This window comes from Nematolebias whitei, chromosome 10, assembly GCF_014905685.2.
Source record: "Nematolebias whitei isolate Nwh7 chromosome 10, NemWhi1, whole genome shotgun sequence".
Taxonomy (NCBI): domain Eukaryota; kingdom Metazoa; phylum Chordata; class Actinopteri; order Cyprinodontiformes; family Rivulidae; genus Nematolebias; species Nematolebias whitei.
The window spans coordinates 22753541-22771748 of NC_056507.1; the positions used below are offsets into that span (position 1 = coordinate 22753541).

At 39.3% G+C, this 18208-nt stretch overlaps 1 protein-coding gene across 1 annotated transcript in view; it reads left to right on the plus strand.

Annotated features, from left to right (window-relative positions):
* Positions 1–18208, plus strand: part of wwox (WW domain containing oxidoreductase) — a 171459-nt gene that overhangs the window by 18131 nt on the left and 135120 nt on the right. Inside the window, exon 5 of the mRNA XM_037683475.1 lies at positions 12928–13034. Coding sequence (XP_037539403.1) covers positions 12928–13034 — 107 coding nt within the window. The remainder of the gene's footprint in view (positions 1–12927; positions 13035–18208) is intronic.

Genomic DNA, 18208 nt, shown 5'->3' on the forward strand with positions numbered 1-18208 from the left:
GACAACAGACAATTACACCAAACTATATTTTACCATGTAAAGCTAACTTAAACCAAGTTAGAAATGGAAAAATAGTTTGGAACACTTTTCTATAGGCATAAACCCCTGTAGTTACCCCTTTTCAGCATTCTCCACCCCTTAACTGGTAGTTGTAGCTGTTCCCAACCATAATAGCTTACACACCAGATGCATATAGTTTAAGGCCTTATGTAAAATCCCCTTCATAAGCCCACCTTAAACCACATAATTGCATGACACATTGAACCAGAACGGCACAGGCTGGACGTCGCTGGAGACAACCTTCGCTGGAGGCGACCTGCAATCCTGACGTTGGTCTCAACTCTTCATCCAGTGGCCGCTTCTTCAGTTCAATCCAAGGGTACCCCTCTGTATGCTGATTAATCAACACTTCCAATCGCTGTGGATTTACCGTTGTGGATTATATGACTTTTTCCAATGGATTACAGACTCTGTTTCCAAGGGGTTAAGGCATTGCTACAATGGAATTATCGAGACGATATGGGATTATAATCAACACAATGGAATACCAAGAACATTGTGGAATTACCTTGACTTTGTTTCCTTGCTGGATTACTTCTGACTTTGGTCTTCCTTGCTGGATTACATCAAGCTCAAGGACATTTGAAGGTCTAAGTTCACGGTTGGAATTCATCCCCATGGACAGGTGATGATTTCCAAAGGGGGGACTGTAGTGAACCTGGTCTGACCCTTATCTGACCTCAAATCTACCAGATGGACAGAGACTGTTATTTTCATTAATCTGAATAAGTCTGGGCCATCTGATGACTTTCTTTCTTGAATTAATCAAGCAGAAAAGACAATTCTTTATAATCATTACTGTCTTACAAATGTTTTGATAATCAAATTGTGTTAGTTCACTCAATGCTTCACAGGTTGAAAAGAACTACTCATTTTTATTTTACATAAACAGTAAGTAATGATTTTTATTCCTCATTCAAAGAAGAAATCACCTGAATATGCATTTCTTGATTTTCTGTCTGAAATGAGTCAAGTCGTAAGTATGTGAAAGGTTGGTTTTCGGTCAACTAAAATGTTTACTGAAGAAGAAATGTCAGGTTTTACTATTTGAAAAGATTACCAAGTGTGAGACTCCACGAAGTCTGGTCGACTGCAATAATCTTTTCTGTATGTTGAAAACAATCCTTGACTTTTGATAATAACTTACGTCAAAAACCCACTCCTCTTTCTGGTCCATCCACGAATCAGAAAGCTCTGAAGTAAACTCGGAAGTAAACTCATTTAAAATGTGACAACTTCCCGGTTCTATGAGTCGAGTCTAGAGTGCAGTCGGTTCCAAAGAGTGCAGTAGATTCCATGGAGAATGGAAAAGTTCTGAAGGAGTTCAGAAGAGAACTAGAGTTATGGAGAGTTTTGGAGTTGCCGAGAATCCAGAGACGTTTGGAATTATAATTTCTGTTTGAGCTAACCACGCACGACTCTCTAAGGATTTTAGCAGTTCTCAACGGAGACGCTGATATCAGTTGAAAAGGATTCTTACTGAGGTGATCGATCATCAACAAGGTAAAACTTCTTCTTCGACCAAGTGTACCGTGGGCAAAGCTGAGATCTGACGGAGCGTGCAACTTCTGGTCAAACAGATTAAATTCCCTCACATAGTTCTCTGTAAGATAATCTCCTTTCATCTTAAACTCTTCTCTCTCACAAAATCAGTACAGATATTTTAGAAATATCTGAAGCAAAGTCCTCAAATCACCGCCGAGTGATTTGAAGTTCATTATTTGTGAAACTGTCTGTTATTATTTTCATATTTTGCCAAATTAATGTAAATGTTTGATGTTAAACTTTGATTCTGAAAATAAATGACTCCATTCATTTGATGGGTCAAAGATAATAACGTCTCTCGTTCACATTTCTGTTAAATTCAATGCACGGCATTTACAGTCAGAAAAATGAAGAACTCGTGAATATTGTATGCATATATATTTCATATATTTGCCATACAACAAGTGACACGTACCCACGTGACTCACTACAAAGATAAATCTCCGTCCCAGTCTCAGGTCTCTTGCAGACTCAAACAGGTTATCTTCCAGAATGGTCCTGTATTTGGCCCCATTCATCTTCCCATCAATTCTGACCATCTTCCTTGTCCCTGCTGATGAAAAGCAGGCCCAAACCATGATGCTGCCACCACCATGTTTGGCAGTGGGGATGGTGTGTTCTGGGTGATGAGCTGTGTTGCTTTTACGCCAAACATATCGTTTTGCATTGTGTCCAAACAGTTTGATTTTGGTTTCATGTGACCACAGAGCACCTTCTTCCACATGTTTGCTGTGTCTCCCAGGTGCTTGTGGCAAACTTTAAACTACACTTTTTATGGATATCTTTGAGAAATGGCTTTCTACTTGCCACTCTTCCATAAAGGCCAGATTTGTGCAGTGTACGACTGAGTGTTGTCCGATGGACAGACTCTCCCACCTCAGCTGTAGATCTCTGCAGTTCATCCAGAGTGATCATGGGCCTCTTGGCTGCATCTCTGATCAGTCTTCTCCTTGTTCGAGATGAAAGTTTAGAGGGACGGCCGGGTCTTGGTAGATTTACAGTGGTCTGAAACTCCTTCCATTTCAAAACTCAAAACAAGAAAAACACCTTGGTCCTGATGAGCAGTAACTAGATGTGGTTGAAAGACGTCTCAGCGATGATTTTCTGTTGGTGCACGGATCTTCATGTTTTAATAGACTTTTATTGGCTTTACTGCACGCTGTCTGTTTTGGTCAGAAACACAGTCTACATGGAAAATACACTTTTATGGTGCTTGCTATCGAAGCTTAAAAGAGAGACATTCTTCATCTTTGTTAGGTTAAACAAATTAAAAACAATAGTATTAAAATAAACCAACTGGAAAAAAGATGGTGCATTTTTATTGCATGTATATATATTTTATAACATTTATATATGTTCTGTCTGGAACAGGTCCCTCTTGTAAACGAGTCCCCGTGGCTCAGTGAGGCCAGCCTGTATAAATAAAGGTTGAATGAATTAATTATTACATGTGGTTATTTGAGACAAAGTGAAATGTTGGGATGCTGAAAAAACAAAAGCTGCACATTGATCTGTGGTCGGCAAGTGTTTCATTTTGGCTATAAATTCAGCCACATGTTTGCTTTACCTTAATGTTTTAGGAATCATAAAACTTTTGTACTTTTTCCTCATTCAGATCCATAAACATGACTGTGTGCCCTGAAAGGTGGTACTATTTTTAAAATTTGCACCTTCATATTGATCTTGACATGGGGCAACTCGGTGGTCAGTGCCATGGTCTTTTAATCTCGAGGTTGCGGTTTGAGCCCAGATTGCATCAGGAAGAGCATCTGGCGTAAAACAATTGACAAATCTTTCATGCAGGTTCACTCACTTTGGTGACCCCTGAAGAAGGGAGCAGCCAAAAGAAACTTACTTACTGGTACCTATACTGGTCTTGACAATTGTTTTGTCCGGAATGACAATTTGTCCTCTTTAATCCGCTCAAATTTTAAACATCTAATCTACAACTTTTTAAAAGTTTTTATATTTTGTCGTGTTGTTGTTTTTTTTGGTAAGTGCTGAAGTTGCTACAAAACTCAAGATCTTAGCGTAACCTTTCTTGAGCAACTGGTTTAAAAGTTGCACTAATTATGGAAAACAAGTTGAATATCAAGCTATAGTTTGACACGTGCGTTCAAGACCGTTCGCTCGGTGTAAACCCTCGAGCATGTCAGACAAAAAGTTAAAAAAGATGCTACAAATGTGAAAAGTTTCAAGTTTTAATCATTGATTTGTTTACAATTTAGTCTGCAAAACCTCCAGGTTTTATAGTGTGAATGTAAAACTTGATAAAAGAAAAAAAAGCTTTTTTGTTTTTGCTTTCTTTCACTGAAACTGATGATCATTTTAGAAGTTATTTTATTCGAACCAAGATTTACACCACCATCAGTTTTTAATTGAAATGCACTACAACCTATACAAACACTGATTGTTTCAGCTTGTGTTTTGGAAAGTCACACAATATGTTGGCAGCAGCAGCAGTCACTGTCAGAACGTTTTATTTGTTTTTGGTTATTTTACACATTTTGCTTGAACGCCAACATCTTTAAAAATAAAACCACAAGTCGTATTGCTTGTTGAGCAATTTATTTTTTTTAATGTTATCACAGGACTTAAGTTCACAATTTCATAAATTTTACATTTTAATATTTCAAACAAATCATTTTAAAGAAATATGAAGGCGTGAGCCCTGATTAATTTAAATTGTCTTCATAGTATCACCACAAGAGGGCACAGGAGTTCCTTGGTTGTTGCTCTTCAGCCTTTAAAACCATAACATGCTCAATTCCTTCACATGTGACTTAATTAAAAACTTTACAGTAAAATAGATAATCTACATGTAACATTTGTTGTGAAGTATAAAACAAAGAGAAGTCTCTGCGTTGAAGAAAAAGAAACATGTTTTCTTAAGACCATCTTCAGTAGCGACAACACAGACATTTTTTATATTGTGTGAATTCTTAATAAACCCATATTAATATAACCTTTGTTTTACTCTGCCGTGTATTAAAAATGCAGCGACCGTAATTAACAGTACCCTAATAGTAATTGCTGCTTCTCCTGCACTCCTTTGGCATTCCTGAAGTGAAATGTGGTTATGCCAATTGGTTGGACCCACTTAGCATTTTAATAGCATCAATAGTGTTTTAAACCAAGTGTCAAGGCGATTTCCATTTTCTTCAGTGCTTATTTCTTCCACAGGAAATGTGACATTTTTATTAGTAATGGTGGGATATTATTTAATTAGAAAAATTTACATTTGAGCTCTTTAATTTCGCCCTTAATGCACATGAACATGAAAAGCACACACGTGAGTTTATTTCTGCGTGAAATATCATAGCGTCTGGTTTGGTGAGCTGCCTTGAAGCTCCGTTGCACCAGTGCTGGGAGGCTCGTCTTGGCAGCGAGATCACTGCGCTCAGTTTGCAACATTTGTCTTCCTCTCTCTGCTTTCTTTTGCAAATTAAAAACCAGTAGCAACCTGAGTGGCGATTTTTAATTGTGATAATGGTAATGAATGATTGTAGTGTGCCCCCCCTGTCCCCAGTTATCCTCATCTACCTTTCTTTAAAGTTTTTTATTACTCTTATAGACCTGTAGTGGTACACCTGTACCTCTGCATTGATTCCTAAGTGGCTGTGACCCAAGCCTGAGCCTCCTATCCATCCCCATTACACAGCCCTGCTCTGGCTCTAATTCCCTGCTATCAGCTAACACTCAGGCTTTTTACTGACCACAAGACCCTGGAACAGTTAACGGATCATTTTAGTGATTTTATATGTAATAACTGTGAAAAAATGTTTTAAACTTGCATTATATATGGCACACTAAATTGAACTTTTTTCTAAAATATGGTTTCTGTCAAAACACACCTCTATTTGTACTGAAAGGTGACAATACATGCAGTTATATTTACCCGGTGACAGTCCTTTTGGGAAATGTGTGTATGTTTATGTGTCTCGCTACCTGAGCAGCATCATCAGTCACCTCGGTGTTGTGTTGTCAACTAAACATATGTTTAATAGTGGTCAGAAATAACATATTGACCCCTGTCCCACCCAGACAAAATATTCAGTCAGGCACATCTGTGTTATTTTTTATACTCCCATTTTAGCATAATAAAAACTGTTTTTTTATTGTGACAAATAGCACTTTCTCTCAAACTCTAAAGGTGTGCAGTAGTGTTCATTCATTGTCTCAAACATTTAGTAATTTTTTTAACGTTTTACAATAATTTTATCGAGTAATATTAGTTATTTTTGTGTTTGTGTATTATTTCAACTTTTTTTTTTCCCTTGCCTGTTTTTTTAAAAGCTTCTCTCGCTGAATAATATGTGATTTGCTGCAAAGCTCTGCTCAGCCTGAACGTATGCACCAAAATCCACATGATGGTGTTAAGGTGCGCGGTCAGTGTTGGAACAGAAAGCAGAAAAGACTGGTGATGAAGACGAGGCACAGTGAGGATTTGGAAAAGAGCACATCGTAACGTTTTTATATCTTTATGCATCATCCGTGCTGCGTTTTAGGCCTCTCTGAGTTATTTTTTATTCATTAAAGACTAACATTGTTCCATATTTGTGTTGATCCCAGTGTTGTGCTGTGTGGATTAAGTGTCAGGCCTGTGCTCTCCGCTCTCTGGATGGAGAGATCCCTAAGCATATTCAGTGAGTCGCAGAGTAGCGGGAGCCTCTGTGTGGAGATTAAAGCCTCAGCCGACTTTGTGGCTGATCATTAGATTGAGGCAGATTTGTTAAGCATAACTGCCATTAAATTGGCTGCAAAGCTCTGGTATTTACCGCACTGCTGTTTATGAATAAGGAACCCCCCCCCCCCCCCCACACACACACACACTTCCTCCTTGAAGACCCACGCAGCGATGTGTTAAACCCAAGCCTCAGTAAGGAGGGAACTGCATTATTCATGGTGGGAGGATTTAGATGGATAAAAAGATGTTCCTGGCGAGGACGGTGTGAGGTGCCTCTGAGTGGCTGCGTGGAGTTTAGGTGACACCCAGAGTGTGTTTTTATGTTTTCATCCATAAGTCTGAGTGGTTTCTTGTCTGAGCGTGTGGGTACCCAGCTTTGGAGCGGCCTCGGACTGCGTCCAGCTCTGCCTCCTGAGCCGGACCACCAAGGAAATCGAATAAGGGGCTTTATTTATTTATTTACTTATTGGTTGAGCATTTCATGTCCTCGCTGATGAATGTGTTTATTGGCGACGTAATGAGAACCAGTTATGGTTGGTTAGTCAAATTATTCAACTTTATTAACCTTGGATGAAATTTGCTATGCAGACCCAAACTGATGTAACGTGGAGGGGGCATTACGCTGCAGGCTAGAGGGGGTTCAATAATGATTACAGCTCTAACATGATAGAAGTGAAGTGGTTAGAGAAGAGGATGGAACACATATATGTGATTAAAGGCTGTAGGTAAAATAAAACGAAGGAGTATGAAGTTATTGTGTGTAGTCAAGTAGTTTATAGACCTATCGAGTTTATAGTCTGCAGATGATGAGGGGATGAAAGTTACATGATTGGGGGGGGGGGGGGGGGGTGAATTTTTGATGACAGGGATGGAAATAGCCCTAATGCTCAGCAGATCTGCGTGTGCCTCGGGGGGCTTTTTGTTTATCCTTGTACATGTATGATTCAGCGTGTTTATCATCTTCCCTCCCTGTCAGGCCGGCTGCTGGAGGAGCGGCGGAGTCCAGTGTGGTGTGAGGCCACCATGAGAGATTGTGTCGAGAGTTAGAGGTTGAACACAGGGTCAGAGACAGAGAAATGTGGGGTGGGTGGGTCCCTCAGACTGGGATGCACAAATGGTGAGATGGTATAGGACGGGGAGGGGGTGGTTAGGTATAGGAAAGAGGCAAAGGGGACAAGGAAGGAGTAATAGAACCACTGCAGTGCTCTCGCCTGGAACAGCTCAACCTTGGGCTGTAATTACTAACCATACATTCCACTTTTGGGGTGACATCTCCCTCCTCTTGGAGCAATGGAGGGGAATTAGAGGGGATCTTAAAAGTCAGAAAGAGTCAAAGAGTTGTGCCGTTCCTCGCTTGTTGGGCAAGAAATCCACAGCAGCTCCTGGACCTGGTGCACTCGTCCTCCAGTCACTCAGTCTGGGCGTTGAAGCTGGATCCCAAAGCAGTTTGCTTTGTAATTATTTACTGCTTTTTAAGTACAGTAAAAACACAAACTTTATCCTAATATTTTGATGCTTAATGTTGTTTTTCTACTGGTCCATTACAATAATAAAAAAAAAACCATTAAATATGCCACACATTTTAAACTAATAAACCAAAAAAACTGTTTCATTTTGTTGGGAAATTGTTGGGAATGTAGTCCCTCAAATTAAACGTGTAAGTGTTTCACAATATGAACATTTTAGTTGTTGATTCAGAGTTTGGAAATGACCAGCCAACCAAACAAAAACAAACAAAAAAAAACATGTCCGTACAATTTTGGTTGTTGGTGGGAATAAATTTGCTAACTGGTTACCATTGTACCTAAGATAATTTTTTTTATGAATGAATAAAACATAACAAAGAAGGATCAAATTTAACATAAGCCTGTAATTAGTGTATTGATTATAAGGAATTATCTGCAATGTTCTGCTGTGCTTTGATGTTGATATTGTTGAATTGTTGGATTGTATACCTGGATTATTGAGCATGGACTTTGTTGGTTTGCTGTTGATAGTTTTGGCCTTTTATTTTAAGTGGGGTTCTCTTAAAAGTTTATGAACGATGACTATCTTATCTGTTGTAGATAGCCCTTTAGACAACCTCAGTTTGGAGAAATAGTTAGATTTTGACTTGATTGACAAGCTAGTGGTCAGTCTGAGCAGAGCCAAGCTACCAGCTCAGAAAATTCATAGCGGTTTATGAAAACACAATTTTATCAACCTTTACATCACTGCCTGTTTTGCACAGGTTTTTACACAGAATATATAGTTTCTTGCTATCAAATAGTGGAACTACAGCTGGATGTAAAACTTCTGCTGCAGCCCGAGTAACTTCACAAAGAAGTATTGTAATATTTAAATAATTTGTAAAGTAATGTTTACATGCAGTAACATAAAATGTTTGAGTTGTTTTATATCAGCTTTAGTCCACTTTGATCGTAGCGCTGCTCAGTCTAGTTGTTAGCTCGTCAGTCTGGTCAGAAATAACCACTATTGCTCCAAATTGAGGTTTTTCATAAATCTATCTAAAGCAGGTAAGATATTAGTTATTTGTCATAACCTTTTTATAGAACCACACTCGTAAAGGTCAACGTTATATAGGGCGCTTCAGTTTACTGAATTGGTAGTGTGTGTATACAACTAACTAAAACCTGCATCACTTTTTAAAGTGGTCTTAAGCAGTAATTTCAAGTTTTCTGACAATTTTAAAAGTTCTCATTTAGACTTCGGCAGCCTTTTCAAACCTTTTTTTTAGTCCCGTCTTCATTCTGCACCATTTTGAGAAGAATCATATTTTTGTGTGTGTTTTAACACTTTCCCAGAGCTGAGTTGCTCCTGTGTTTATCCATGCTCAACTTCAGCTCTGGCGAAAGGTGATTGTGGGAACTCGCCGTGTTTGCTCATAGGCCTCGTAATGGTTTGAATTGACTTCTGATTGGCCAATTGTGCTGCAGAGCCTTTTTTTAGTTAAATGCCTCTTTGGTTGCAGATCATGAGAGAGAGGGAACAGGCTGCTCCGTTTGCCAAATAAACACGTTTACTGACGACGCTCGTAATGATCTCATTACATTGAGCCAATACACCTGTGTACAAGAGGGGGTGGGGGAGAGATCCAGAAAGGGGCGCCGGGCCAGGGAGGACAAACAAAGCGTGAAATCACTAAATCACACTCATTATTGTGGGATATCAGTAGGGCCAGGATCCTAATGTACCATGAAGAGCATTCACTGCTTAATGGACATTTAGCAAATTTTTTATGCTTTTTATACATTACAGTAAAACACAATTTCATCAACAGCCAAGCCATTTACTGTATTTTTGTTACCTTGTGAAACCTCAGCATGAGCAAATACACAATCAAAGGATTGTGTTTATCATCTCTTAGGGTTTAAGAAGGGTCTGATCCTGTGTATGGTCTTTTACGTGTGTTTCTGAGTTCACTGCGCTGATGTCTAGTTTGACAACAACCAACCTGAACGAGCTTTGCAGGCCTGCCGTGGGATGTAAAACGGCTTATGATGCCTGTCGATCCACCAGAGCAAAATAATCTGCTGTCTGACCTCCTGTCATGTCGCGCCATCAGAATCCCATGCTGAAACAGGAATCCTTTAGTTGTACACCTGACCAAGAACTAATTTCATTGCAGACCTCTCCACCGGAAACATGGGCGAGGGGGTGGAAAGTCTCTGTTACAGCAACTCCACTCTCGTTATTTCACAATTAATGTCAAGCCCCCGTTATTTGTCATTACAAATACATGGCTTCGGCACGGCTGCTGTTGTCGCTGCCATATTCTAATTTGTTCTCCATTATGGAAAACAGCGGCGTCGATTAATTTCACTTTCATGGTTTGTACACACAACAAGTGAGTGCGAGCTGTTGTTGTTTACCAAAAGTCACTGCTCTTGTCCAATTTAAACAGGCTGAACAAAATCACTTCTGAACCATAACATGTTTGGGGAAAAATATTTAAAATGTTGAATATAATATAGTTATAATACCAGACGTATCAATAATCGGTTGTTTATTTTTCAATTTTTTTAATAGTCATTTAGTTTTTATCATTATATGTAATCTATGAACGGTTATTGTCTTCCTACTTTAAAATAAACCATTTTGAGCTTGCTTTTTCTTTGTTCATAGAATGTACCAGAGTCTGTTTAATGTCGATCACATTATTTCACATTTTTAAAATATAGTCGTGCAAAATAAAATTGATTAGGTTGTCCAAACATAAATAAACCAGTTAGGACCGTTCATAGTGTTTAGTTCTCTGTGGAGCTTAAGGTTATCGAGCTCAAGTTGAATATGCTATAAAGTTTTATAAAATTATAAGTAACCAGATGATAAAAAAATATATAAATATATATATTTCATTATATTTTTCATTTTTAGCTGGTTTTATTTGACACAAGGATTTTTTAATTAGTCATGCTGTACACCTTTAAAAATTAATTTAGTTGAAGTTTTAGATTGTACACCTTTGATCTTTTTGGGCATCACGCAGAAAAAGTCCTTTCCTTTTCAAAATGCAGAACAACTAAACTGCAGCTGAATATGCAAACGAAGAACAGGTACAGAAAGTTCTGGCCTCATTTCAGATGCAACTGTTTGCAGTTTGTGCAGACTAAAAGAATCGACGACAACACACAAAAACCAAAACTAAACAGTGACTACTAAAAATGTCACTGTCATTGTTGCGTTACTCAACAGCTTGTTTAATTTAGCTGATTTCTGTATCATTAAAAAAAAACAGCTAGAAGACATTTTTCTTTTGGGAAAACAAATCGAGAAACAAACCAACTTGGTATAAAAGTGTCAGTATTTGTATTTTACATGTGATTTGTCTGAAATGTGTCCTTTTGATGTGGCAAAAGATTACGTTAGAGTTAGTTTTGTTTGCATTCTTGCTTTTAGTTTTTCTTAGAAGAAGATCATTATGACAAACCATAAATCAGCAGCAAATGACCACTTGGTAAAGACTTACCTGTGTTATTAAGTTCCACGCAGCAGACTCTTCTGTTTGAATTCAATGAGTTTACAGCATCAGGACCGCTGTTGCCAACATTTATGTGTATTCACACAACTCCACGTAAAAATGCTCCGTCTTTAAATAGAAAACAACAACAAGGCAACAAACGCCAGCAGAACAATTATTTTATACCATTACGTAAGAATTTATTAGCAATGAATTATATTTTCTAGGCTTTAAATTTAGGTTTCCTTTTTAGTTTTAGCTCTTCTTTTTTTGCTAAAAGTTGTTGCTCCAAAAGAACAATAGTTTGTATAAAGTTGCACATTTATTTTCATATCTTTCTTTACATATAATGTAAAATTAAGCATGGGGAATCCTGGTTTAATTGGCACGGAGTGTCTCTATTATTTTAGTACAATTATGTAATTGAAAAAAAAAGTAACATTTCTTTCTTAAAGCTTGGTCCAAGTGATTTATTTGTATCCGTGTCACATTGCCTATTTTTCCATCGCCTTGTTTTTATTTTTACTTCCTTTTCCTGTGAGTGAAATGATCTCTACTCTCAGCCACAGTCTCCTTCATTACACCTAATAAGGTGTCATATAATTTCATTTCCATGCTTCACTTGTCAGAAAGGCATTCCAATCCTACTCCAATTTTGAGTTTTAATAGATATTAGTCCTTAACACTCTTCTAACAATTAGGCCTCCCAGTTTTGCTCTTAATGAAAATCAGATTAAGACATATAATCTAATTACAGTCTATATTATTCCACCCTCTGATGCACTCTGCCTACTGCTCTGCCTTTTAGACCCTCTTTGGCACAATCATTTATGAAGCCTGACAGTGATCAAGTCCTGAAATATAAATATGATTTTTAATTTTTATTTTTTTACAAATAACGTGGTTCTTTTGTTATTGTAGTAAATGTCAAAAGAAATGTAAAAAATATGGTTAAGGAAAAAAGTTACCGTCATAAATTAATTCAACCTACGGGATGAAATGACCCATTTAGACTTGTGATTTAGAAATGAACTTCTCTCCATCTTCAGTTTTTGTCAGTTTTATCATGACTACATGATTTGGATGGAGTCATGAAGTAGACTCGGACTGATAAATTCTCTGCGTATCTGCGGACTCCGCTTCATGGGGAGTTGGGGGGGGGGGGGGGGGATCCCTTATCAGTGACACTTTTGATGTGTTGAAATACACCAAGTTCAGTTTGAGTGTTGTGTTTTTGTTGCTCATTGGACTCCTTTCATTATGAACCGTGCTTTCTTAATTACTGCCATCAGTACGTAATTATTAGCATAATTAAGAACACCCCCACCCTTCCTAACTCGGTTTGAGCGGTGACGTGTTTTAGAGAGCTGTCGGTCAGATTCTAAACTTGATCAGAGATGAGACGGAAAAGTCTTGAACCGCAATGATTCAATCAGTTTAATCACTTCAGAGAGAAATGATTAACTCCCTCTGCCAGACCACTGGGTTACTCAATAAAAGGAATTACATGAAAATTGATGAGGGTTTTAACTTGCACCCACATGCCCCCCCATCTTTTTATTTGACTCCGTTCAGTAGAATTAAAGATATTTTTAGATAGAAACTGATCTTTAAAGTCTTTCCCCTTTAAATTTTCTCTCTGTTTGGTTTTGTCTTTGTGTGCGGCTTCTCTCAGGTTTTGAAACGGCCAGGTCTTTTGCTCTACATGGTGCCCGTGTGATCATGGCGTGTCGAAACCTGTCCTGGGCCAGCAAGGCCGTTAGCCTCATCCAGCAGGAGTGGGTAAGCATGACCACCCTGATTTCTTTGAGAACTGGAAGGTCTAGAGTCCAGGGATGTATTTTACATTCAGTAAATCCCAAAGGTAAAAATGAGCTGATTCCCGCCTCTCGCTCAGTGACCCCTGGAGAGGCAACAGCTTCCTGCAACCCTGCACAGAACCGTTTGTTTCTGTTGTAATAAAGAAACAAGTCTTGACGGTTTCATATGGAGTGCTTTCTCCCCTTATTTAAGACATTGGTTACACATTGCATTACATGAATACCTTTTGTCTCAAGCAGCAGCTGAACCCCAGACAGAAAAGAACAAGAAGTGTTCAGCTGATCCTGAATCAGCCAAAAATTATTATTATTTTTGTTTCTAAACTAACATTGTTGTACAGTCTGTAAAACGTTGCAGTAGAACTTAATTTGTTTCAGGCCCTGTTTACACAACAACGATCCAATTAAAACAGAATTGTTTCCCATTTCTATTAACACATTTACATGACAACATTCTCTGTTTACACAGCAATGGTAGATGTGGAAAAGGTGTAATTCCCTCACCACGCCACTAGTTGGTGCTATGTTCTTTGAAACTTGAAACTCTAAGTGCGCATGCGTTAAAAAAAACAACAACGTTCTAATGTTCTTTCACGAGGAAACCGCCACAACAAAAGCCCAAGTGATGTCCAAACTGAAAGCAGTCCGGGGAAATTGGACTTATAGGTTTTAACAGTCAGAAGCACAAACTGATATCTGCCATTGTCGATAGTTTCTTCTTCTTTGGATTGTAGGAAGTCGTTATGTTTTGCATCATACTGCACATGAGCCAGGGATTCCCTGACAGAAAAGATCTACTTTTTCTGTTTACACGACAACGGACACTGGGACGTTTATGAACCATTGCACTCTGGAACCCGTTCTCAATTTGTGCCGTTGTCAGAGAAGCAAATGAACAGTTCACACGCAACGAAACTCTTCCATTTTCACCAGCAATTGTTTTCATGTAAACAGGGCCTCGGTGTCAAGAAATAAAAGTAAAATAATTTAAACTTTCAATAGGGGCTAATTAATAAAAAAAAAGTACATCAAAAGTTAAAATTTAAATGACTGTGTTCTTAAAACCTGCCTGTGAAACTCACAGTTCACAGGAACAATAGGCAATCCTGAGTCTCCCTGTGAAGTGGGAGTTAAATAGAGGGCGGGGGAGGAGAAGTGAGAGGGCATCTGATAATTACCTGAGATTATTGCTCTAATATCACTGCACTTGTGACATGTCCCCAGATTTACGAGTTTGGGAAAATAAACAAGCGAAATGTGTGCGCTGGAGCAGAAAGAATAAGTCATTAGCACTGGGTTGATTACAGAGAGCAGGACTTGAAGATGGAGGGGAGTGAGTGCTCAGCGCAGATATGAGAAGAAAGGCTGAGAGGGAGGAAAAGAGGAGGGGGAGGGAGACAAACGCCTTTGAGCGTGAGTAGATCTACAGTGTTTAAACTTGCCAAACTCCCTAATTGAAGTATGCCCCTGGGGCTGTCAGTGCTGCTTTGTTTAAATGAGGAAAAGTTCCCAGGATGAGAATTTGTGGTGCAATCGATTATCAAGCTTCACACCTGCCATAGGTTCATCCTAAATGTAGGAGAATTGGCTCATAACAATAGTGTAGAATTTCTTTTAAGGAATCAACGATTGGTGTAAATGACAATCTTCCACTTTTATATAGAATTAGAATTTTGTGTATGAACATACTCCTTAAATTTAACTGAGCAGAGCTGTGGTATAATTTGAAAAGAGAAGCAGTAAATTAGCATTTCTGAAGCCGTCTCCAGATTTCTTTCTCCGGAATCCCCCTTATATAGGCTAATGAATAAAAGTCACAATATCGGAATAAATCTTTGCCGCAAATTCTCCCCTTTGGCAACATTATTAATAGATTCACGAGAAGAATAGAGAGGAGGATTAATCTTTAAGATGATGGATGGCCTCTGCTTACCTTCCCATGCTCCTATGTTAAGGTCATTTTGATAAGTGAGTATATTTTAGGGTCCTCTGTAGAAAAGGTCACCGTATCTACTTCCAGGTCCCTTACAGAGTTCCGCTCCGGCTGCCAGGAGTGGAGCGGTTGTCCCGATTGTAGGAGACCTCTGACCTCTAACTACCTGCTTACTATGACTTGAATCCCTCCCTTTCTCTAACTCTTTTTCTGTGTCTGACTGAGTGGGCTGGTGTTGGCGCTCAGAGGTGAGAGTGATGGCTCGTTCGAAGTGCGGGGCGGTGCGGTTCAGCACGGCACCGCGTACTGACAGCGGCTATAATAGTGAGGTCGGCGATGGATAATGGCCAGGTCAGAATGGCTAGGAAGGGCAAGGTCAGAAGGCACATCCTTCCCCGCCAATCTCACTGCGTTCTCTTACAGTACGGAACAGAACAATACACCTAATGACAAATTCCTGGAAGAGAAAAATCAGTTTTGTCAGTTTAATGCACCTAATCATCCACGTTGAAGTACTTATTTATTTTTTATCTTTGACAGGATGAACTTTAGTTGCATCTCTTCTCTTCAACAGCTGAGCAGAATGTGGTGCTTTCTCTTCATTTTTTATTTTTATTTATCTTATTTTTTTTCGGAGCTGTGAGTTGAAACCTCTCCAAGAGGCTCATTAGAGGAGTTGAGTGGCAGAGAGGGGATAAACGTTTACCCTGTGATGGTGTTTTACCATTAGCTCAATGCTGGCTGCCTTCACAGGGTTCAAAGGGAGCTGCTTTTATAGGCTGTGATGAAGCAACAGTAAAACCAGAGTATTAAACAGCAGAAGTGTGCTGGGAAAGACTGAGGAGAAGCAAGTCACATGTGCATAAAAACACTGCACACAGACATGCTGCACAAACCAAAATATCTTTCTAAAGACTAAACATTTATGTGATATGTTGGCAGTATTAAAGTGATAGTCCAGCGCTTTTAAAGTGGGATTTTGTGGAAATTTCTGCACAATTAATATCTTGCTTGTTGTAGCTTTTTTTTGTAAAGCCTTAGTTTGAAGAAATAGTTTAGTTTCGATGAGATTATTGAGCTAATGTGGAAAACATGTAATTCTATTTCATGAAAATACAATTTTATAAACCTCTATGTGCAGTCAGTTTTGCTTTGCAAAGCTATTGGTGTTGAATTCTGTAGTTCTTTGCAGATGCAAACAGTGGCAGCAGCAGCTATCTGTAGCACTTCCAGTACAGCCTGAGGAAATGAATGGTAAATGGAATGCACTTACAGGTCCTTCTCAAAAAATTAGCATATTGTGATAAAGGTCATTATTTTCCATAATGTAATGATAAAAATGAAACTTTCATATATTTCAGATTCATTGCACACCAACTGAAATATTTCAGGTCTTTAATTGTTTTAATACTGATGATTATGGCATACAGCTCATGAAAACCCAAAATGCCTGTCCCAAAAAATTAGCATATTTCATCCCACCAATGAAAGACAAGTGTTTTTAATACAAAAAACGCCAACCTTCAAATAATCATGTTCAGTTATGCACTCAATACTTGGTCGGGAATCCTTTTGCATGAATGACTGCTTCAATGCGGCGTGGCATGGAGGCAATCAGCCTGTGGCACTGCTGAGGTGTTATGGAGGCCCAGGATGCTTCGATAGCGGCCTTAAGCTCATCCAGAGTGTTGGGTCTTGCGTCTCTCAACTTTCTCTTCACAATATCCCACAGGTTCTCTATGGGGTTCAGGTCAGGAGAGTTGGCAGGCCAATTGAGCACAGTAATACCATGGTCAGTAAACCATTTACCAGTGGTTTTGGCACTGTGAGCAGGTGCCAGGTTGTGCTGAAAAATGAAATCTTCATCTCCATAAAGCTTTTCAGCAGATGGAAGCATGAAGTGCTCCAAAATCTCCTGATAGCTAGCTGCATTGACCCTGCCCTTGATAAAACACAGTGGACCAACACCAGCAGATGACATGACACCCCAGTGACTGTGGAAACTTGACACTGGACCTCAAGCAATGTGAATTCTGTGTCTCCTCTCTTCCTCCAGACTCTGGGACCTTGATTTCCAAAGGAAATGCAACATTTACTGTAATCAGAGAACATAACTTTGGACCACTCGGCAGCAGTCCCAGGCGAGATGCTTCTGACGCTGTTTCTGGTTCAAGAGTGGCTTGACCTGGGGAATGCACCTGTAGCCCATTTCCTGCACACGCCTGTGCACGGTGGCTCTGGATGTTTCTACTCCAGACTCAGTCCACTGCTTCCGCAGGTCCACCAAGGTCTGGAATCGGCCCTTCTCCACAATCCTCCTCAAGGTCCGGTCACCTCTTCTCGTTGTGCAGCGTTTTCTGCCACACTTTTCCCTTCCCACTGACTTCCCACTGAGGTGCCTTGATACAGCACTCTGGGAACAGCCTATTCATTCAGCAATTTCTTTCTGTGTCTTACCCTCTTGCTTGAGGGTGTCAGTGATGGCCTTCTGGACAGCAGTCAGGTCGGCAGTCTTACCCATGATTGCGGTTTTGAGTAATGAACAAGGCTGGGAGTTTTTAAAAGCCTCAGGAATCTTTTGCAGGTGTTTAGAGTTACGTCGTTGATTCAGATGGTTAGGTTAATAGCTTGTTTAGAGAATCTTTTCATGATATGCTATTTTTTTGGGACAGGCATTTTGGGGTTTCACGAGCTGTATGCCATAATCATTAGTATTAAAACAATTAAAGACCTGAAATATTTCAGTTGGTGTGCAATGAATCTGAAATATATGAAAGTTTCATTTTTATCATTACATTATGGAAAATAATGACCTTTATCACAATATGCTAATTTTTTGAGAAGGACCTGTATATAGCGCCTTTCTATCTTATCAAGACACTCAAAGCTCTTTACACTACAATCTGTGTCCTCATTTACCCATTCATTTAGCACTCTACTAGATCTCTACAAAGAGTAATTAGAGCTTTATCACATCCATACACCAATGGGACTCGCATCGTAGACAATGAGGGGTTCAGTGTCTTACTCAGGGACACTTCGACATGTGACTGCTGGTGGAATCTACCCCCCCAACTCTTGCATTAGAGAATGGCTGCTCAAACCACTCAGCCACAGCCGCCCCGAAGGGCAGTATTATCATATTTAAAACACCAAATGTATATTTGTGACACCTCAGAACAGTTAACTCCCAATTATTTACA